The sequence below is a fragment of the Cherax quadricarinatus genome, chromosome 41 (genome assembly GCF_038502225.1).
Source record: "Cherax quadricarinatus isolate ZL_2023a chromosome 41, ASM3850222v1, whole genome shotgun sequence".
NCBI classification, from domain to species: Eukaryota; Metazoa; Arthropoda; class Malacostraca; order Decapoda; family Parastacidae; genus Cherax; species Cherax quadricarinatus.
In genome coordinates, this window is record NC_091332.1 from 2,060,960 (window position 1) to 2,083,388 (window position 22,429).

Sequence of the window (22,429 nt, forward strand, 5' to 3'; positions counted from 1 at the left end):
AGCCGGGGATGAGCAGCAAGAAGGAGTTATCATATCCTCGTCAAATAGTTGCCTCATCCTACATAAGACATGCGTCGAGGAGTAGTTGATCCGTCCTAGTTCAGGCCTGTGTCAAGTAGTTGATCCATCCTAGTTCAAGCCTGTGTCAAGTAGTTGATCCATCCTAGTTCAAGCCTGTGTCAAGTAGTTGATCCATCCTAGTTCAGGCCTGTGTCAAGTAGTTGATCCATCCTAGTTCAAGCCTGTGTCAAGTAGTTGATCCATCCTAGTTCAAGCCTGTGTCAAGTAGTTGATCCATCCTAGTTCAAGCCTGTGTCAAGTAGTTGATCCATCCTAGTTCAAGCCTGTGTCAAGTAGTTGATCCATCCTAGTTCAGGCCTGTGTCAAGTAGTTGATCCATCCTAGTTCAAGCCTGTGTCAAGTAGTTGATCCATCCTAGTTCAAGCCTGTGTCAAGTAGTTGATCCATCCTAGTTCAAGCCTGTGTCAAGTAGTTGATCCATCCTAGTTCAAGCCTGTGTCAAGTAGTTGATCCATCCTAGTTCAGGCCTGTGTCAAGTAGTTGATCCGTCCTAGTTCAAGCCTGTGTCAAGTAGTTGATCCATCCTAGTTCAAGCCTGTGTCAAGTAGTTGATCCATCCTAGTTCAAGCCTGTGTCAAGTAGTTGATCCATCCTAGTTCAAGCCTGTGTCAAGTAGTTGATCCATCCTAGTTCAAGCCTGTGTCAAGTAGTTGATCCATCCTAGTTCAGGCCTGTGTCAAGTAGTTGATCCATCCTAGTTCAAGCCTGTGTCAAGTAGTTGATCCATCCTAGTTCAAGCCTGCGTCAAGTAGTTGATCCATCCTAGTTCAGGCCTGTGTCAAGTAGTTGATCCATCCTAGTTCAGGCCTGTGTCAAGTAGTTGATCCATCCTAGTTCAAGCCTGCGTCAAGTAGTTGATCCATCCTAGTTCAGGCCTGTGTCAAGTAGTTGATCCGTCCTAGTTCAAGCCTGTGTCAAGTAGTTGATCCATCCTAGTTCAAGCCTGCGTCAAGTAGTTGATCCATCCTAGTTCAGGCCTGTGTCAAGTAGTTGATCCATCCTAGTTCAGGCCTGTGTCAAGTAGTTGATCCATCCTAGTTCAAGCCTGTGTCAAGTAGTTGATCCATCCTAGTTCAGGCCTGTGTCAAGTAGTTGATCCGTCCTAGTTCAAGCCTGTGTCAAGTAGTTGATCCATCCTAGTTCAAGCCTGCGTCAAGTAGTTGATCCATCCTAGTTCAGGCCTGTGTCAAGTAGTTGATCCATCCTAGTTCAGGCCTGTGTCAAGTAGTTGATCCATCCTAGTTCAAGCCTGCGTCAAGTAGTTGATCCATCCTAGTTCAGGCCTGTGTCAAGTAGTTGATCCATCCTAGTTCAGGCCTGTGTCAAGTAGTTGATCCATCCTAGTTCAAGCCTGCGTCAAGTAGTTGATCCATCCTAGTTCAAGCCTGTGTCAAGGAATAGTTGACCCATCATAGTTAAGGCCCTTTGACAAGGGCCTTAATTATAGGACCTTTAGAAGAGATATTGTATACTCGTGAAAACTAATCATTATCTTTCTGTATGCTGGTAATGTGATTAATGACTCGTGTAATTTGTTAATTAATATTTTTATAGACTAAGAAAATATGACATGTTAAATAATTAGTGAATAACTAACGGTATTTCGCATAGGTTTCTGACAGTGGATAATTAGAAGTACACATCTGCATATATCGATCCAAGTCTTGTAATCCATTTCTCTATAACGTATGTTTTACCGAAAGATACTGCTTGCTTATAAGGAACATATTGTACAGACATCAAAGGGGAATTACATAATTTTTGTGGCGTGCATTGGTACACACTCGATACACATGTCCCTGATTATGTCTCTCTCGTCTCCCACAGACATCGTCACGGTGATGGCATCATCAGAGGACTGGGATGAACTTCTCTACACCTGGGAGCAGTGGAGAGAGAATACAGGCAAGAAGATGAGGGAAGACTTCGTTAGGTTCGTCGAGCTTTCCAACGAGGCTGCTACTCTCGATGGTCAGTCCATGAATCAACAACCTTATTTTTTAAAAAAGGCACATTAACAATGTGCTGGTATTCTACATAAAAATGACATAATGGGAATAAAAACGAGCCGGGGTATTCTACATAAAAATGACATAATGGGAATAAAAACGAGCCGTATTTTTCTTTCGTATTCCATCACATAGGGTTACGCAAAAGTGTCCAGTGCGTTAACCTGAGCTGGAACACCTCGGTACAGCAATGAGGATATCATCTAGCATTCCACTATGAGTTTATTAGGTATAGGAGCTTCAAGAGCTTCTTTCTAGTAGACCTGGAGTTACTGTTACTTAGGCATTACCATCTCAGAATAGCCTATCCAACACACATGAAAAAATGCAGTTAAGACATGGTCACAGAGCTCTCTGTCCGGAAGGAAATGGGATAAGGAAAACTATTAGCTTTTAGCGACCAAATCAGGTTTAGACACGTGAGAAAATACTAGACTATATTTATTTAGAAAACGTTTCGGCCCTGAGAACTTGAACACCTCTAACACGTTACAGATGATCAGGGTACCAGGAGAAACGTTTTCTTAATATGTCTTCATCAATCCGTACTTGTCTTCTGTCTGTAGGTTTGATTTTATTACTTGGGCCAAGAGCCATTCCCAAAAATCATTTCCCCTTGAAGCGCCAATTGGTTTATCACTGCCAGGGTTCAGCGACACTGGGTCGTACTGGCTAAACGCCTACACCGTGGACGAGAGGGAGGCTGAAGAATGGACCGATGGGGCGACGCTAGACCAACAGCACTTCAGGATGATGGTCGATGCTGTATGGCAGGATGTAAGTTATTGAGGCCACTTACCTTTATAATCCCACCTAACCTCCTCTTTTCCTATACTTCCATCCTTCTTCCTTCCCCATCTTAACAAAGGTCTGGTCGTACAATGCCAAAATGTAAGTTATTGCGAGTACTTGACTACATGTGTTGTGGGTGTGTGTGTGGTTTGAAGGGTGAGGGACAATAAGCTGTGATGGTGAAGATGTGGTGGTAAGAAGTGAGGGACAGTAAGCTTTGATGGTGAGGGTGCAGGTGAGTGTGATTGTGGGTGGCGTTGGTGATTACGGTGGTGAGAAATAGAAGATCCTCTATTCCACTCACGTATATTGCGGAGAACTCGACTTAACGTGCCTTTCCCAACAGGTATCCGAACGACTCTACAAGAAACTCCACGCCTACGTCAGAATGCGCCTGCAAGAGGTTTACCCGGGTAAAATCGACCCCACCGGACCCATCCCGTCCCACATTCTAGGTTGGTGTGATGTGTCTTGGTGATCTGCAAGTTTTGGCAGCACATCTGACGAAAAACACTTCCCCTCGGAGACACATGTGCAGAACCACATAAAATCAACAAAACTAACACACCTCGCTCGTAAATTTATGATTACGTTTTGCAAATGACTCTCACTTAATTTCCTAAGTTACTTGCTACTTGTTCCAGCCGCAGCAGTGTGACTTTTTATAGTTTATATAACCAGTACCTATGTAGGTGACACTTGCACCTACACATCATAGCGATAAGTAAGTCCTAGAGAGTTTCTTCTTCTTTTTTTTGAGGAGTTGAGTGCAGTTACAAACAAGCAATACAGCCTAGTGGACAGATGGACGAACCTGAAATTTTATGGTGCATTAATTGTTCTTAGCTGAGGTTAAACCTCCAAAATTAACAATTATCCAGCGGATGGTGTTTTGTCACTGTAGAAAACTGAGTTTATTTAGTTTTAAGCTGAGCTGAAATGATTGTATTTCAGTCCTCAGCAAAATCGAACCGGCTGTATTTTAGAGCTCGGTGAAATAAATTCAAATATCTCTTAGTCATCTCTTTACTTCTTCAGGTGGCAAAATATATATGTAATGAAGTCTTTATTGGCACAATGTTTCACCCATGAGTGAGCTTTATTATCACTATTTATTGAGTTATTTCCTCAGATGAGGTAACCGCTGACTCCTGTTTTTTTTTCTATTACTGCAGGAGACATGTGGGCGCAGGACTGGTCGAACATCGCACGTCACGTTATGCCCTTCCCAGAGATGCCAACTTTCGACGTCACAGACAGCATGGTGGAGAATGTAAGGAGGTTTCAGACGTCTGATTATAAACGTTGAAGCATTTGAACTTCTTAAGCAATTTATTTTGTCTTGAGAGACTGTTTGCTTTCGAATTTCATAAATAATTCCAATAATTTTTATTTCTCTTGGTAGTTATTTCGTTGTATATAATTAAAATAATCAGTATCAGTTAAAGATTTCATACGCCATCTTGGTACACGATGATTATATTTGCATTCTTCGTTTTATTTTGTGTTACTTTAATAGGTCTAATCTAGAATGGCAGGATTAGATCTTCCACTGTTTGAAGTCTTCTCCCAACAATTATAATCCTTCAACTTGAAATCATACTGAGATAATTCCCACGAAGCACAGGAATGGAACAGAAATGTGTTACACAGTGTTAAGGGAACCCAGACACAAATGCAAGAAGGTATATCTCTTCTTTTGGCCAGGGTTGGGACATAGATCGGATGTTTCATGCAGCAGAGGACTTCTTCAGGAGCATCGGCCTCTTCGACATGACGCAGACTTTCTGGGACAAGAGTGTAGTGAATCAGACCGCCTGGGGCAAGACTATGGTATGCCATGCCTCAGCGGAGGACTTCTGCCTGGGTCCAGAGGGCGAGGATTACAGGTACAGCAGAAAGGGTTATAATTTCAGGTACAGCAGGAGATGTTGTTATCTCAGGTGTAGTAGGAAGAGAAATGATTATAGGAAAGTGTGATTATTACAGGAATAAATGTAATAAATGATTACACGAACAACAAAAGAGGGAGAGAGAGTAACGATTGAATATAGCCCAAGAAGGGTGGTGAATAAGGAGGGAAGGCAGGGCATGGAAGAGAGAAAATAGTTTTTGCTGGAAATATGCTGACGAATGCACTGCATCCATGGACACTATCTTTCATCATTGATGATTTGCTATGTATAATTATTTCAATCTGAAGGCTGATATCTCAGAGCTTTAAAGATTAATCTGAAATATATCCTTCTCTGTAATTTTCTTTGTGATTATTTTACTACAGTAACTGAGGTTAAAATTTATTCTCTTCCGACTAAAAGGTTGTGTACACTAAATAGAACAAAAGATTCGGTAATTCTCTAGAGAACGTTATATCGTCTCCTGTAGGATTAAGATGTGTACAGAGGTAAACATGGTCGACCTGATCACCGTGCATCATGAGATGGGTCACATCGAGTACTTTATGGCTTACAAGAACCAGCCACTCGTCTTCAGGGACTCGGCCAATCCCGGTAGGTGAAATATATTTTTTTCGTTAGGTTCTGAATGATTTTGGCGAAATTATTGCATACACAAATTTTCACTTGTCCTATATGGCAAGATGAGCGTTGCTATTTAAGCCAAGATTGCAAGTTCTGCCTATTCGGCACGACAGTGTTGCAGTGTCAGCTCTCATCCCTGGAGCAACTTGCTTCAGTAAAATACTTTCTGCTTCAAGGTTGTCGTTGTTTATACACGTTATGCTCTATTATTATGCTTTTTTTTATTACCATATCTGCATGTTCCACCAAATTAGGGTGACTCAAAAATTAAAACACATTCGTAATCACTTGCTCTGATAGCATCTTTGTCAACAGTGCACGAACGCTGCAATTCAAATAATCCTCCGAACAGCAGTATCTAACTCCATCTTTCAGAGTGCTTCAACAATATATAATTTTTCTTAATGTTTCAGGTTTCCACGAAGCCATAGGTGACCTGATTGCTCTATCTATGTCAACGCCAAAGCATCTGGAGGACGTGCTTGGTCTCACTCCTACTCCTGCCAAGGTCTCCGACCCCAGATATACTGACGATGAGAAGCGGGACCTTAACTTCCTAATGAAGATGGCGCTGGAGAAGGTCAGAAAAGCTTTGGTTTAAAAATAAATCTTCGTTATACTCAGATTAATTCAAGCATAAACCTGTTTATTCGACTATCTACAATATTCTTGAAGATTGAGACACTTATGCAATAAAGATTCTCATCTGTTGCAAAAGTGTCTCAATCTTGAACTTGTCGGTTTTAAACCAGTTATCAAATACAATATTCTTGTGGTGACACCTCCCGTCAGTACTAAAGCTTTCTAGTCATACTTTCTCTGCTTCACTGTCCGCAGATCGCCTTTCTGCCTTTTGGTTACCTGATCGACATGTACCGGTGGGGAGTGTTTGACGGGTCTATCCCCATCGATGAATTGAACGCTGGTTGGTGGAACCTCAGGGAGTCATTGCAGGGTGTCACTCCTCCAGCAGGACAACGAGGGGAAGAGTTCTTCGATCCAGGAGCCAAGTACCATGTTCCAGCCAACGTTCCCTACATCAGGTAGAGAGGTGCTCCAGCAGTTAAATATAAACAAACTGCATGTATTACAGTTATTCATAAATATGTTGTTGTCATCAAGTATTTTGCTTAACCGATACATAACCCGCACATATGAGACTGAACCTCATGACGACGCTTCGATCCGATTTGTGTATTGTTCCAGTCACGATGTTGTTCCTTTTTTAATTTTTTTTTATGGAATGCTTAACTGATACTAACTCTAATACAAATGAAATGTTTATTTCATGTCTTCCGACGAGCTGTAGCAGAATATGAGCAGGTTGTCTATTTTCATGAGTTTCCTACAGAGCTGAAACATTTGTCTCTAAACACTTCACTCTCCGGTAACCTCCTCAAACACTGCCGTCTGTCGCTTTGTTTACTTCTATGGTCGCCTCTCACCGCTATCCCATGTTTTTCTTAACGTTATTATGTATTTTACCACTAATGGGTAAGAGGCAGGGAGGGGGAGGGGATGGTCTCTTTCCTTTTCACCCATTACCGCCCATCTCTCGCATTATCCCCATCTGTCACTTGTGTCTGCCATTTTCAACTTACCTTTCCCAACTACCATTTTTCCCCCTCAAACTCACCCTGTTATCTGCTTCTCCTACCAGCATCTTGTAGTCTTTCTCTCTCTCTCTCTCTGACTCTCACTCCTTTTTTTTTAATCTCTACTTCTCTGCCCACCTGTTAACATTGTTTCTCTCCTTTCACAACTTCTCTTCAGATACTTCGTGAGCTTCATCGTACAGTTCCAGTTCCACGCTCGCCTGTGTGAGGCCGCCGGCCACACTGGTCCCCTCCACACCTGCGATATTTATAACAACACTGACGCGGGAGGCATCCTCAGGTTAGTTTATTTCATGCTGCCTTTGTAGTCAGAGTTTCGTGTTTGTGTTCAGTACATGTATCTGGACAGTTAGTGCAAACATTCATACCACTAAATTATACATAAACTTCATTTATTTTGATGCAATTTTTACAAATTTTGGTGATTGTAAATTGAAGTAATATTTCAGTCGTGAATGTGATGATGCTTAATAGGATTTTTTTTATCTGAGAGTAGTAGATTAATCTCATAAAATGAGCAACATTACGAATGAAGGTTCGTTAGAACCTTCGCTCATTGTAATACTCATTAGAACACCCACTAATTACAACCCTTAAATTTATATCTAGCAATTATTAGAACTCTCGGTGCTATATCAGTCAAGTAGTGATTTGGGTGGTAACAGAAACATCTTCCTCGTCCCACAGGTCCGCCCTGGAGAAGGGGTTCTCGGAGCCTTGGCCGAAAGTTCTCAGCGAGCTAGGGGGCTCGCAAAACATGGAATCTCAGCATATTATTAACTACTTCGAGCCCCTCCTGACGTACCTGGACCAGGAGCTGCTGGACGCCGACCAATGCATCGGTTGGGGAGGTGAGTGCCTTATCGTTGTGTAGGTCATTGGAACTTATCCCAACTCACCTCTTTGGAAGTTATCCCGACTTACATCGCTAAAATTATGCTCTAACATGCTTGTAAATATACTAGAATTAAGGTGGCATAAACACTAATTAATGAAAAGCGAGAGACGCTTGAACAGAAAAAAATGCAACACATGTTAAACAGGATCCGTATATTTATATATATATATATATATATATATATATATATATATATATATATATATATATATATATATATATATATATATATATATATATATATATATATATATATATATGCAATAAGGTCACAGTAAACAGGTGATTTCAGAATATGCAAAACAACCACTCTGAAAGAATAGAAAAATTCCAAGCGCTTTCGTGACTACTCACATTATCAAGGAACTAATGTGAGTAGTCACGAAAGCGCTTGGAATTTCTCTATTCTTTCAGAGTGGTTGTTTTGCTTATATATATATATATATATATATATATATATATATATATATATATATATATATATATATATATATATATATATATATATAAATATATATATATATAAATATATATATATATATATATATATATATATATATATATATATATATATATATATATATATATATATATATATATATATATATATATATATATATTCTTGAAGAATATTTGAAATTATAGGTGGAAACTGCACATGAACAAATTAGGTTATTCAAACATTTTAATTTTTTTTTATATATGCAGACGAGTGCTTCGCTCCAGTATCATTGGCGGATCGTTCAGTAATACCGAAGCAGGATCCCAGAGACAACGAGACGGCAGCAGGTCTGGCCATGAGTGAGATGAACACAGACATGACGAATCTAGTACAGAATGCAACACTGGTAGACTGGACCTACTACAATGACGTCACCACAGCTAACGCTGACGCCTCGGTCAGTATACTGCCTCCTGCTGCTACTCTTCACCCTTGCAACAAACAATAATCAACTTTATTTCTGTGTTGCATACAAAGCGTAGTTAGCATGCAATGTTGTTAAGCTCAAAGATCGCCATTAGCATGTCCGTGTATTTCGGACAGACTTCATGGCAACTCTTCAGGAAAACATCTGCGTGGAGCTGAGCTTGCTACCATCTGCAGCTCATAAGACTGCCATCCCCACGAGCCCCTTTGAGGCGGGGTAGATGGCAGACCAGAGGCCTAGCTTCTCCCTACGAGCCCCGTGAGGGCGGGGAATGTGGCTAGGCCTGGGGACACTTGGTCCCAAAGATGAGGAGGTACTGTACCTCCTCCCATGGGAGACTTAAGTCTCGAGACACTCCCCAGATAGGGAGCCAAGGCCGGGTCACCACTACTTGGAAAAGACCCGGGCCGGGAGAATACCGGCGAATAAAAAAAAAAAAAAAATCTGCCTGGAGTAATAAGACCGAGGAATTCCTTATTTTTTTATATGTATATTTATGTGTATGTGTGTGGTTATCCGGCTGTAATTAGCTATTTAATTTTGGAGTTCAGTATTACAGCTCTTGGGCCCACCTTATAACTTTTTTCTCTACCTCTCATAACTTTGTTGCTGAATATATGGTTTCTTTCACTTGTGCACTCTCTGTCTGGCTCACTCTTGCTAAAGAGCACATTGCTGCTGAAGGGCTCTTGATACCGGGAAGTATAGCTACCCCTGTTCTTCCTTGATCACACCTGATTGCCTAGTATTCCTCAAGCGCTATATAACCCCAGCAGGCTTAACACTCCCCCGTCAATGTAATATTAACAAACAGTACACAAGTAACCGGTTTGTGACTTGACAAAGTCCACTGTGTGGGCGAAACATAGTCAATAGAGGATCGCATTATACCACCTTTGTGTCTATTTTTCCATCGTGTCGGTATTTTATAACCATTTATCTCGGTACTGCAGTCGATTCTTACGAAATTGGTATAAATATTTACTAACAAGTTAAGATAAGAGGATCTTTTAAAAAAATATCTTTTCCTGGCTTCCAAAATTACTTTTAAATAACTTGAATTACAAGTTTAAGTCGGGTGGGGCGAAGGTCTTCCTGTTACCGAGTTTCCTGTCGTGGTTCCAGAACGAGGCTTGGCTGCTGGTGAAAAACGCCTCCGGGAAGTGGCACAAAGATGTCATCGAAAGCTACAACTACCAGGAGTTCAAGGACTCCTACCTCCGCCGTCAGTTCGAACTGCAGAAGAACCTCGGTACGGCTGCCCTCACCGACGAGGATTTTATAGAGGTGAGTCCTCTTCCAGAGTCTCCGGTGTGACAAGTGAACACCTGCCGTGAACATCAGTCGTGAAAACCTGTTGTGTAACATCTGTTGTGTAACATCTGTTGTGTAACATCTGTCGTGACTCCCGGTACTATTTCCACACAACAAGAAAACAGTTAAATATATAAATTCATGTTTATTGTAAGAGATTACCATTAATGATCATGATGAAGTTGTAGCGACACTAATAATGGGTTTGTTATGCTATGATTATTGTCATGATGAAGACTACGATGATGATAATAGTGATGATAGTAATGATCATGGTGATAGTAATGATAATTATGCTAGTAATGATAATGATAATTATGATAGTAATGATAATGATAATTATGATAACAATGATAATGATAATTATGATAGTAATGATAATGATAATTATGATAGTAATGATGATGATAATTATGATAGTAATGATAATTATAATTATGATAGTAATGATAATGATAATTATGATAGTAATGATAATGATAATTATGAGAGTAATGATAATGATAATTATGAGAGTAATGATAATTATGATAGTAATGATAATGATAATTATGATAACAATGATAATGATAATTATGATAATGATAATTATGATAATAATGATAATGATAATTATGATAGCAATGATAATGATAATTATGAGAGTAATGATAATTATAATAGTAATGATAATTATGATAGTAATGATAATGATAATTATGATAATAATGATAATTATGATAATAATGATAATTATGATAATAATGATAATAATGATAATTATGATAATAATGATAATTATGATAATAATGATAATTCTGCTATCACTAACAGTTCTAGAAGTAATACTAGAAGTAGTGTTGCAGTAATACTAACAATAGTAACACTTAATTAATAAAACTGGAACACAAAATATCAACACTAGTAATAACAATAATACTGCTATTATTATTATTATTATTATTATTATTATTATTAATATTATTATTATTATTGTTATTATTATTATTATTGTTATTATTATTATTATTATTATTATTATTATTGTTATTATTATTATTATTATTATTATTATTATTATTATTATTATTATTATTATTATTATTATTATTATTATTATTATTATTATTATTATTATTATTGTTATTATTATTATTATCATATTTCAACTTTTTTGTGAGTTAATTGTCAATTGTTCCAGCCATAGTATTGTGACAATTAGTATTTAAATGAACAATCAACTCATCTACTCAGAATGTACATCTTGTATTTCCTCGACAGTTGAACAAGATCATAAAAGACATGACCGCTATATATACCAATCGTGTGTGTCGCAAGGATGACGATTGTGATGAAGAGAAAAATGGCCTCTCCATTGATCAGTGTGAGTTCCTCCTCCTGTCATCTCTCTCTCTCTCTCTCTCTCTCTCTCTCTCTCTCTCTCTCTTATAATTAAGGAAGACTGGATACATCAGCAGTAGGCTGTTAGACTTTTTTTTATATGACAGTGGCTTAGTGGGAGTGAAAGCTAGCTATGTTTAATGTGTCGTATTTCATCTGGCTTGCTGTCTTTCAGCGTCTGTCTGTCTCTGTTTCTATCTGTCTTTCTCTGTTTCTGTCTGTCTTTCTCTGTTTCTGTCTGTCTTTCTCTGTTTCTGTCTGTCTTTGTCTATCTGTCTGTCTCTCTCTCTCCCTTCTAGCTATCCACATCAATGATACATAAAAAAATAGGGAATGAAATTTATGACCTGTTTTATCTTTAACTCTGTGGATATGAATGATATATCTTGTTGTAGAGTAGAAGGGCAGCTCAAATTTCTTGGATCAAGAGTCTTTCATCAGCAGCAAGTGTTTCATCTTACAGTGGAGGAGGTGATGGCAGTGGAGAGTGACTATGAGATACTCAAATATTACTGGGAGACGTGGAGGGACGCCTCAGGCAAGCTGATGAAAGACGACTACGTCGACTATATTAGACTACTCAACACAGCCGCTGATTTGAATAGTACGTATTTCATTTCTTTAACATATACTGACGTATTTTAAGAGCCCGCTGGAGGGGTCGTCACAGCCAGCTGTCCACTTGATACACATCTCTTATTCCCTGTTCTCCATAGAGTTCTCAGACGCTGGTGAGATGTGGCTTCAACCGTACAGAGACGGTGACTACAATACTACTGACTTCGTTGACGATATCGAGAAACTGTGGAACGCAACTAAGCCACTTTACGAGAAGCTGCATGCTTATGTACTTGACAAACTGAAACGTATTTACAAGGAAAATATCAAAGAAGACGAACAGTTTATTCCGGCGCATGTTCTAGGTGTGTATATATTGAAAATGCTGAAAGAATTTATATAATGGGACGGGTGTAATGTCGTACGTAAGGTGATATTTCAGCTTCATAATTCTTCTGCAAAAGTTAGTTAATAAGTTAGCTACCATTGTTGCCGTCTCTGTTATGGCGTAACAACAACAGTAAGAACCAAAACACTGTCTTCCTCAGGTAATATGTGGGCTCAGTCGTGGGAGAATATTTATGAACGCGTGAAGCCTTTCGACGTTAATATCACTGATATTACCGAGGATCTTAATTCACAGGTAAGTGGAGTGAGGTTTGTACACAGGTGTGCTGTAGTGGTGGTCGTGTAGATGAAGTTAGATTATTAAATGCAAAATGTAGCGTTGGATAAGTTCGAGTCGTAGAGATAAGTTTATTTAGGTACATGTTTATATACAGTTACATATTTGATCATACATAGTAGCATAGTGTAGATTTTCTTGGATAACCCAAAGAAGTCAGACAGTGACTCACAAATTAAGCGCTGAAAGACGTGGTTTGAAGCTTAATTTCGTGACAGACAGACATAGGTTATGTGATACTAACTAGTGTAGTGGGTAAGCTTAAGGTTAAGCCAAGTAGGATTACGCACCAGGTATTATGTAACGATAGCTGAGATGTGCTTAATTTGATGGCATAGTTTGCTATATTGTCAATTTATGTCCACGGGAGGATCAGAGTTGTGCCCCAGGTAAATATTTACTCAAATATTTTGTTTAGATTTCTAATGATTATAGCACTTTTAACCTCCTCTTTCAATTAATTCCATTATTCCACTAGTCAGTTTGTAAAAATAAAATCTAGAATTCCCTCGGTATTATGTTTTTTCTTGCAACTGTGTCCTCATTTTTTTTATCTTGTTGGAGGTACAAAGTATCGTCATCAATTCTGTCACAACATTTTATGGAAAAGATTGAAAATGTCTGACAGTCATTTTTTTTTTTGTGTGTGTGTGTGTGGGTGGGGGGAAATGAGTTAGATATTCGGTGCTGAATAAGTTTACTAAATAATCAACATTACATTTGGTTGTAGATTCAAGATGAGAAAGAAATGTTCTGCCTGTCGGAGAATTTCTTCACCAGCCTGGGTATGTACAGCATGACGAAGGACTTCCGGGATAACTTAGTGCTTAAACGCCCGGGTGGTGACAAAAAGTTTATCTGTCAGGCCTCCGCTTGGGACTTCTACGACACAGAGAATATGCCAGAGGATGGCCGCTTCAGGTAGCTACAATTACTAATGTTGTCAGCAGTGTTGTGCTCTGTAAATATGTATCAGTGCTTCTCTCCACCGTGTTATTTATCTTTTATGTCTGTTGCTCCGTCTTGTTACTCTGTTGTGTTGCTCCGTCTTGTTACTCTGTTGTGTTGCTCCGTCTTGTTACTCTGTTGTGTTGCTCCGTCTTGTTACTCTGTTGTGTTGCTCCGTCTTGTTACTCTGTTGTGTTGCTCCGTCTTGTTACTCTGTTGTGTTGCTCCGTCTTGTTACTCTGTTGTGTTGCTCCGTCTTGTTACTCTGTTGTGTTGCTCCGTCTTGTTACTCTGTTGTGTTGCTCCGTCTTGTTACTCTGTTGTGTTGCTCCGTCTTGTTACTCTGTTGTGTTGATCTGTCTTGAATATGTTAAATTTAATGAAGTGAAATTGAGTTTTCATTACATCATATATTTTATGTTTTAATATTCTTAAACAAGGCACTCTTCAAAACACTGGTTTTCTGGAACTGTAAACACACGTTTATAAACTTACAAGCTTATAGATTTACAAGCTTAGAGGCTAACAAGCTTAGAGGCTAACACGCTTACATACATACAAGCTTGGCAACTTACCACGACAGTACAGGTATATATGAATAGAATGTCCTTTCAAATGCGTTTCATTTTGTCTGACAAATTAACATTAAATTCATTGCATCGGAGTCTACTGTACTGTTGATAAACATTAAGATGAGCAAAAACTAAACTAAATTTACTTATTGTAAAGGAGTCAATAATGTTTACATAGTTGTCGTTTATGATTTCACAACTATCCTTTAGTAGAGAACACTAGCACAAGAGCACGGCTTTGCTCGATGGTTTTAGTTGCTAGTGTCTGATTTATTCCTTAGCTTCTGCTTGCCAGATCCTGGCTTCTGCTTGAAAGATCCTGGCTTCTGCTTGAAAGATCCTGGCCTCTGCTTGAAAGATCCTGGCTTCTGCTTGTCAGATTCTGGCTTCTGCTTGCCAGATCCTGGCTTCTGCTTGAAAGATCCTGGCTTCTGCTTGAAAGATCCTGGCTTCTGCTTGAAAGATCCTGGCTTCTGCTTGAAAGATCCTGGCTTCTGCTTGAAAGATCCTGGCTTCTGCTTGAAAGATCCTGGCTTCTGCTTGAAAGATCCTGGCTTCTGCTTGAAAGATCCTGGCTTCTGCTTGCCAGATCCTGGCTTCTGCTTGCCAGATCCTGGCTTCTGCTTGAAAGATCCTGGCTTCTGCTTGAAAGATCCTGGCTTCTGCTTGAAAGATCCTGGCTTCTGCTTGAAAGATCCTGGCTTCTGCTTGAAAGATCCTGGCTTCTGCTTGAAAGATCCTGCCTTCTGCTTGTCAGATTCTGGCTTCTGCTTGCCAGATCCTGGCTTCTGCTTGCCAGATCTGACTTCTGCTTGCCAGATCCTGACTTCTGCTTGTCAGATCCTGACTTCTGCATGCCAGATCCTGGCTTCTGCTTGCCAGATCTGACTTCTGCATGCCAGATCCCGGCTTCTGCTTGCCAGATCCTGGCTTCTGCTTGCCAGATCTGACTTCTGCTTGCCAGATCCTGATCCTGGCTTCTGCATGCCAGATCCTGGCTTCTACTTGCCAAATCTGACTTCTGCTTGCCAGATCCTGGCTTCTGCATGCCAGATCCTGACTTCTGCATGCCAGATCCTGACTTCTGCATGCCAGATCTTGGCTTCTGCTTGCCAGATCTGACTTCTGCATGCCAGATCCTGGCTTCTGCTTGCCAGATCCTGACTTCTGCATGCCAGATCCTGACTTCTGCATGCCAGATCCTGACTTCTGCTTGTCAGATCCTGACTTCTGCTTGTCAGATCCTGACTTCTGCATGCCAGATCCCGACTTCTGCATGCCAGATCCTGGCTTCTGCTTGCCAGATCATGACTTCTGCATGCCAGATCCTGGCTTCTGCTTGCCAGATCTGACTTCTGCATGTCAGATCCTGGCTTCTGCATGACAGATCCTGACTTCTGCATGCCAGATCCTGACTTCTGCTTGCCAGATCCTGACTTCTGCATGCCTGATCCTGACTTCTGCATGCCAGATCCTGACTTCTGCATGCCTGATCCTGACTTCTGCATGCCAGATCCCGGCTTCTGCTTGCCATATCTGACTTCTGCTTGCCAGATCCTGGCGTCTGCTTGCCAGATCCTGGCTTCTGCTTGCCAGATCTGACTTTGCTTGCCAGATCCTGGCGTCTGCTTGCCAGATCCTGGCTTCTGCTTGCCAGATCTGATTTCTGCTTGCCAGATCCTGACTTCTGCTTGTCAGATCCTGACTTTTGCATGCCAGATCCTGACTTCTGCTTGTCAGATCCTGACTTCTACATGCCAGATCCTGACTTCTGCATGCGAGATCCTGACTTCTGCATGCCAGAACCTGACTTCTGCATGCCAGATCCTGACTTCTGCATGCCAGATCCTGGCTTCTGCTTGCGCCAGATCCTGACTTCTACTTGCCAGATCCTGACTTTTGCATGCCAGATCCTGACTTTTGCATGCCAGATCCTGACTTCTGCATGCCAGATCCTGACTTCTGCATGCCAGATCCTGGCTTCTGCTTGCCAGATCCTGACTTGTACTTGCCAGATCCTGATTTTTGCATGCCAGATCCTGACTTCTGCATGCCAGATCCTGGCTTCTGCTTGCCAGATCCTGACTTCTACTTGCCAGATCCTGACTTTTGCATGCCAGATCCTGACTTCTGCATGCCAGATCCTGGCTTCTGCTTGCCAGATCCTGACTTCTACTTGCCAGATCCTGGCTTCTGCATGCCAGATCCTGGCTTCTGCTTGCCAGATCCTGGCTTCTGCATGCCAGATCCTGACTTCTGCATGCCAGATCCTGGCTTCTGCTTGCCAGATCCTGAATTCTACTTGCCAGATCCTGGCTTCTGCATGCCAGATCCTGGCTTCTGCTTGCCAGATCCTGGCTTCTGCATGCCAGATCCTGACTTCTGCATGCCAGATTCTGGCTTCTGCTTGCCAGATCCTGACTTCTGCATGCCAGATCCTGACTTCTGCATGCCAGATCCTGGCTTCTGCTTGCCAGATCCTGGCTTCTGCATGCCAGATCCTAGGCTCCGCCTTCCTGACTCTGACAAGCCCTGGTTTGTTAGCTCCGGGAGAGCTAAAAATATTTTCCTTAACATTTTCTTTTTAACGTAACCTTAATTATCGCCGGGTAATTTATGACTTTTTTCATTTCAGAATTAAAATGTGCGCGAATAAAACCCAGAAAGACTTCATCGTGATCCACCAGCAGATGGGTCATACAGAGTATCAAATGTCTTACAGCACCTCTCCTCTTGTATTTCGTGATGGCGCAAACCCAGGTAATAATATCTACTGCATCCTCCCTTCACATATGCTAATTTTAGATTGCATTAATGGCTTCATTGAATCACTACCAAGAGTGATCCAACGGAACGAAACGACAAAAGCTGGAATTAGTAAGTGGCTGCTGGTCAGGCTATAACGAACCTTTCCAAGATTGTACTTTGTGATGCAGTGGTCGAGAGCTCCGGAAGTTTAGCTGGCTTCCTGGGAGATTTCTTAAAGTGTTGGGTTCGAAACTTTAAGGCAGTGTTGTTCTTTGCTTTTAAAACCTCTCAAGAGTGCTATGTGACTTGATATGCTGGTGAGAGGTTTCTGGTCCAAGGAACTGGACCCATACTCCCATTCCTTGGCTTGAAGATGAGTGCCTTCCAGTTCTCAAACGCTTTTTGACCCCTACGGGAGTAGTGCTTATGGTCAAAATTCTCACTCTAATACTCAACGCAATAACAGTAATCATATTAATCTGAAATACCGATTAATTAAACGCCGATTATTCATATAACGATTATTCATATAGGAATTATATGGAATTAGATAAAGCTTATTGAGGGACCGGAGGAGAGGGCACACAGTGCTATCACTCCAGGTCATGCACCACAAGGGTCATCTATGCTTTAATTCTTCATTCGTAGTTCGATTGCTGGCTCACTCAGCTCACACTGAGGTCCGTGGTTCGATCCCTGGTACGGGTGGACACATTAGGACGTGTTTCCTAAAGGCACCTGTTGTCCATGTTCACCTGGGGACAAAAGTGACCTAATTTGCCCTAAATGTTCTGGATAACAAGGGATTTTCTATATAGTATGTCATTGATGTCAGTTGGGCTTGTATACCTTATACATGTACTTGTTGAAATAAAGATTATTATTATTATTATTATTATTATTATTATTATTATTATTATTATTATTATTATATCGTCTGTGTACTAAACGTATCATGTTTTTCTCTCAATGCAGGGTTCCTTGAAGCCATCGGAGGCACAGTTGGTCTTTCAGTGAGCACTCTCGGTCATCTAGACAAAGTATCGAGCGCTCTAAACAGTAACACCAAGTTATGTAATACTGCATTCACGCTGGAAGACTTCGCAACACAACAAGAGCAACATGTCGCAGTTCAATCCGAAAAACAGATCAATTTCCTCATGAAGGAAGCTCTCTCAAAGGTGTGTTACAGAAAGTATATTTTATACTAATACATATATATATATATATATATATATATATATATATATATATATATATATATATATATATATATATATATATATATATATATATATATATATATATATATGTATATATATATAGTTTATATAAGTATCTGCCGTGTTGTGATCATTAGGCCGGCTGCAGTGTTCTCTGTTTTTATGTTCTTATATATATATTTATAAGCATATAAATTAATACATATTGTATTTTATTACATTCAGATCGCCTTCCTTCCTTACGCCTATATACTCGACAAATGGCGCTGGGATCTTTTCAACAATAACAACGAAGATACGAACTTTAACGAAAAATGGTGGAGATACAGGTGAGTGTATATATATATATATATATATATATATATATATATATATATATATATATATAATGTATATATATAACAACACCGCGACTAGCCAAGAACTCGAACCCATGCTGCTTTGGCCTGCCTCATAGAATTCGTGGGCATATATATGTGTGTGTGTGTTTAAAGAAATGATAAACCTTCACTTACTAAATACGATGTTTTTCTTATATTTTTACCTAATTATTGTTCTCTCTCGGTCTGTTCCACAAGGTTGAACGTTCAAGGAATTTCTCCTCCGGTTCAGCGTTATCCGTCCTCTGATTTCGACCCTGGAAGCAAGTACCACGTCGCTACCAACGTTCCGTACATCAGGTTCAATTCAATTCAATTCAAAGTTTATTCTCTATAAGGATTACAATGCTGAGTTTACAGAAATTTAGTTATTGTGTGGTTTACATGTAGTAAAATAGTGATTACAGAGTGTACCACTAGAACGCTTAGCATGGCTAGGCATTTCGGTTAGAGGGAGAGAGACAAAGAGGAGAGAAATAGAGATAGATAGACACATTCACTTACACATACTCATACACACTCACACACACATACACACACACACACACACACACACACACACACACACACACACACACACACACAACCATGCTATCAAGAGCCACTGGAAAAATCAAGGGAGAAACTGACCACATACATGCAGGATCCAGAGTCACAGAGGGTGAGGCAATGGGAGGAGGAAAGGGCAAAATCAGTGTTTATCCATGGGCTTCAGGAGAGAGAGGAAAGGACACACACTGAAAGGCAGCAGGAAGAAAGAAAGGAGATTGAGAAAATCATCACGGAAATAGGTGAAGAGATGGACGAGATTGTAAATTTTCAGAGAATAGGGGGGTACTCGAAGGGGAGAAACCGACCAATCAAGCTGATTCTCAGGACGGAAACAGTGCGGAACAGGATCCTCCAAGAGAAACCACGGTTGAAATACTCGGAAGAGTACAAGAAGGTGTTCCTAGACAGAGACAGGACACAATCAGAACGACAGCAGCTGAGGGAGAGGACAAAAAAGCGAAAGGAGCTAAGAAAAGAGACAAGGATGGAACCAGCAGAGGTCAGTCAGAGCAGAACAGAACAGCAAGGGCAAGCACACACAACTATTCTCAGAACCATACAACCAATCACACCATCCCAACACACACTACAATCCATACCCACAGCCTCCACCCAACACCGAGCTATAGAATCCCACAGTATGCTACCAGGTCTCCCTCCCTCACAGACCCCCAAACCACAGTGTTGGAAAGGAAACTGAAGGTATGGTACACAAACGCTGATGGAATAACAAATAAGTGGGAGGAGTGGCATGAAAGAGTCAAAGAGACATCACCGGACATCATAGCTCTCACAGAAACCAAGCTTACAGGTATGATAACAGATGCCATCTTTCCAACGGGATACCAAATCCTGAGGAAAGACAGAGGAACAGGGGGGGTGGAGGAGTGGCATTGCTGATCAAAAATTGCTGGAATTTTGATGAACTGGAGAGAGGAGACAGCGGAGAAGAAAGTGATTACATAGCGGGAACGCTTCACTCTGGAGGTCCCAAGGTGGTAATAGCAGTGATGTATGACCCACCACAGAACAGCAGGAGGCCAAGGCAAGAGTACGACGAGAGGAATAGAGCGATGGTTGACACACTGGCTACAGTGGCCAGAAGAGCTCATGCATGCAGGGCAAAGCTCCTGATCATGGGTGACTTTAACCACAAGGAGATCGATTGGGAGAACTTGGACCCGCATGGGGGCAAAGATACATGGAGGGCTAAGATGATGGAGGTGGTACTGGAAAACTTCATGTACCAACACGTAAGGGACACTACAAGAGAGAGAGGAGAGGATGAACCAGCAAGGCTGGACCTAGAATTCACCTTGAGTAGTGCAGATATCGAGGACATCACATATGAAAGACCCCTTGGGGCCAGTGACCATGTGGTTTTAAGCTTCGAATACACAGTAGAGCTACAAGTGGAGGGAGAAGCAGGAAGGCCAGGACGAATGAAGCCAAACTACAAGAAAGGGGACTACACAGGAATGAGGAACTTCCTGAACGGGGTTCAGTGGGACAGAGAACTGGCAGGGAAGCCAGTTAATGAGATGATGGAATATGTAGCAACAAAATGCAAGGAGGCTGAGGAGAGGTTTGTACCCAAGGATAACAGGAATAATGAAAAAGCCAGGATGAGCCCATGGTTTACCCAAAGGTGCAGGGAGGCAAAAACGAAGTGTGCTAGGGAATGGAAGAAATATAGAAGGCAAAGGACCCAGGAGAATAAGGAGAGCAGTCGTAGAGCCAGAAACGAATATGCACAGATAAGAAGGGAGGCCCAAAGACAATATGAAAATGACATAGCAGCGAAAGCCAAATCTGACCCGAAACTGTTGTACAGCCACATCAGGAGGAAAACAACAGTCAAGGACCAGGTAATCAGGCTAAGGAAGGAAGGAGGAGAGACAACAAGAAATGACCGTGATGTGAGGAACTCAACAAGAGATTCAAAGAAATGTTCACAGAGTAGACAGAAGGGGCTCCAGAAAGACGGAGTGGTGGGGCACACCACCATGTGCTGGACACAGTGCACACAACCGAGAAAGAAGTGAAGAGGCTTCTGAGTGAGCTAGATACCTCAAAGGCAATGGGACCAGATAACATCTCCCCATGGGTATTGAGAGAGGGAGCAGAGGCGCTATGTGTACCCCTAACAACAATATTCAATACATCTATCGAAACAGGGAGATTCCCTGAGGCATGGAAGATAGCAAATGTAGTCCCAATCTTTAAAAAAGGAGACAGACATGAAGCATTAAACTACAGACCAGTGTCACTGACATGTATAGTATGCAAAATCATGGAGAAGATTATCAGGAGAAGAGTGGTGGAACACCTAGAAAGGAATGATCTCATCAACAGCAGCCAACATGGTTTCAGGGACGGGAAATCCTGTGTCACAAACCTACTGGAGTTCTATGACATGGTGACAGCAGTAAGACAAGAGAGAGAGGGGTGGGTGGATTGCATATTCTTGGACTGCAAGAAGGCGTTTGACACAGTTCCACACAAGAGATTGGTGCAAAAACTGGAGGACCAAGCAGGGATAACAGGGAAGGCACTACAATGGATCAGGGAATACTTGTCAGGAAGACAGCAGTGAGTCATGGTACGTGGCGAGGTGTCAGAGTGGGCACCTGTGACCAGCGGGGTCCCACAGGGGTCAGTCCTAGGACCAGTGCTGTTTCTGGTATCTGTGAACGACATGACGGAAGGAATAGACTCTGAGGTGTCCCTGTTTGCAGATGACGTGAAGTTGATGAGAAGAATTCACTCGATCGAAGACCAGGCAGAACTACAAAGGGATCTGGACAGGCTGCAGACCTGGTCCAGCAATTGGCTCCTGGAGTTCAATCCCACCAAATGCAAAGTCATGAAGATTGGGGAAGGGCAAAGAAGACCGCAGACGGAGTACAGTCTAGGGGGCCAGAGACTACAAACCTCACTCAAGGAAAAAGATCTTGGGGTGAGTATAACACCAGGCACATCTCCTGAAGCGCACATCAACCAAATAACTGCTGCAGCATATGGGCGCCTAGCAAACCTCAGAACAGCATTCCGACATCTTAATAAGGAATCGTTCAGGACCCTGTACACCGTGTACGTTAGGCCCATATTGGAGTATGCGGCACCAGTTTGGAACCCACACCTAGCCAAGCACGTAAAGAAACTAGAGAAAGTGCAAAGGTTTGCAACAAGACTAGTCCCAGA

At 41.3% G+C, this 22,429-nt stretch overlaps 1 protein-coding gene across 1 annotated transcript in view; it reads left to right on the forward strand.

The window, feature by feature from the left end:
- LOC128695775 (angiotensin-converting enzyme-like) overlaps positions 1-22,429 on the forward strand; it is a 33,820-nt gene that overhangs the window by 5,535 nt on the left and 5,856 nt on the right. The window contains exons 5-25 of the mRNA XM_070092887.1: positions 1,909-2,052; positions 2,737-2,867; positions 3,229-3,337; positions 4,058-4,155; positions 4,590-4,771; positions 5,268-5,392; positions 5,836-6,002; positions 6,260-6,465; positions 7,196-7,318; positions 7,726-7,889; positions 8,645-8,835; positions 9,991-10,152; positions 11,440-11,542; positions 12,023-12,163; positions 12,276-12,482; positions 12,666-12,760; positions 13,533-13,723; positions 16,958-17,082; positions 18,046-18,251; positions 18,519-18,622; positions 18,872-18,973. Coding sequence (XP_069948988.1) covers positions 1,909-2,052; positions 2,737-2,867; positions 3,229-3,337; positions 4,058-4,155; positions 4,590-4,771; positions 5,268-5,392; positions 5,836-6,002; positions 6,260-6,465; positions 7,196-7,318; positions 7,726-7,889; positions 8,645-8,835; positions 9,991-10,152; positions 11,440-11,542; positions 12,023-12,163; positions 12,276-12,482; positions 12,666-12,760; positions 13,533-13,723; positions 16,958-17,082; positions 18,046-18,251; positions 18,519-18,622; positions 18,872-18,973 — 3,076 coding nt within the window. The remainder of the gene's footprint in view (positions 1-1,908; positions 2,053-2,736; positions 2,868-3,228; positions 3,338-4,057; positions 4,156-4,589; positions 4,772-5,267; positions 5,393-5,835; positions 6,003-6,259; positions 6,466-7,195; positions 7,319-7,725; positions 7,890-8,644; positions 8,836-9,990; positions 10,153-11,439; positions 11,543-12,022; positions 12,164-12,275; positions 12,483-12,665; positions 12,761-13,532; positions 13,724-16,957; positions 17,083-18,045; positions 18,252-18,518; positions 18,623-18,871; positions 18,974-22,429) is intronic.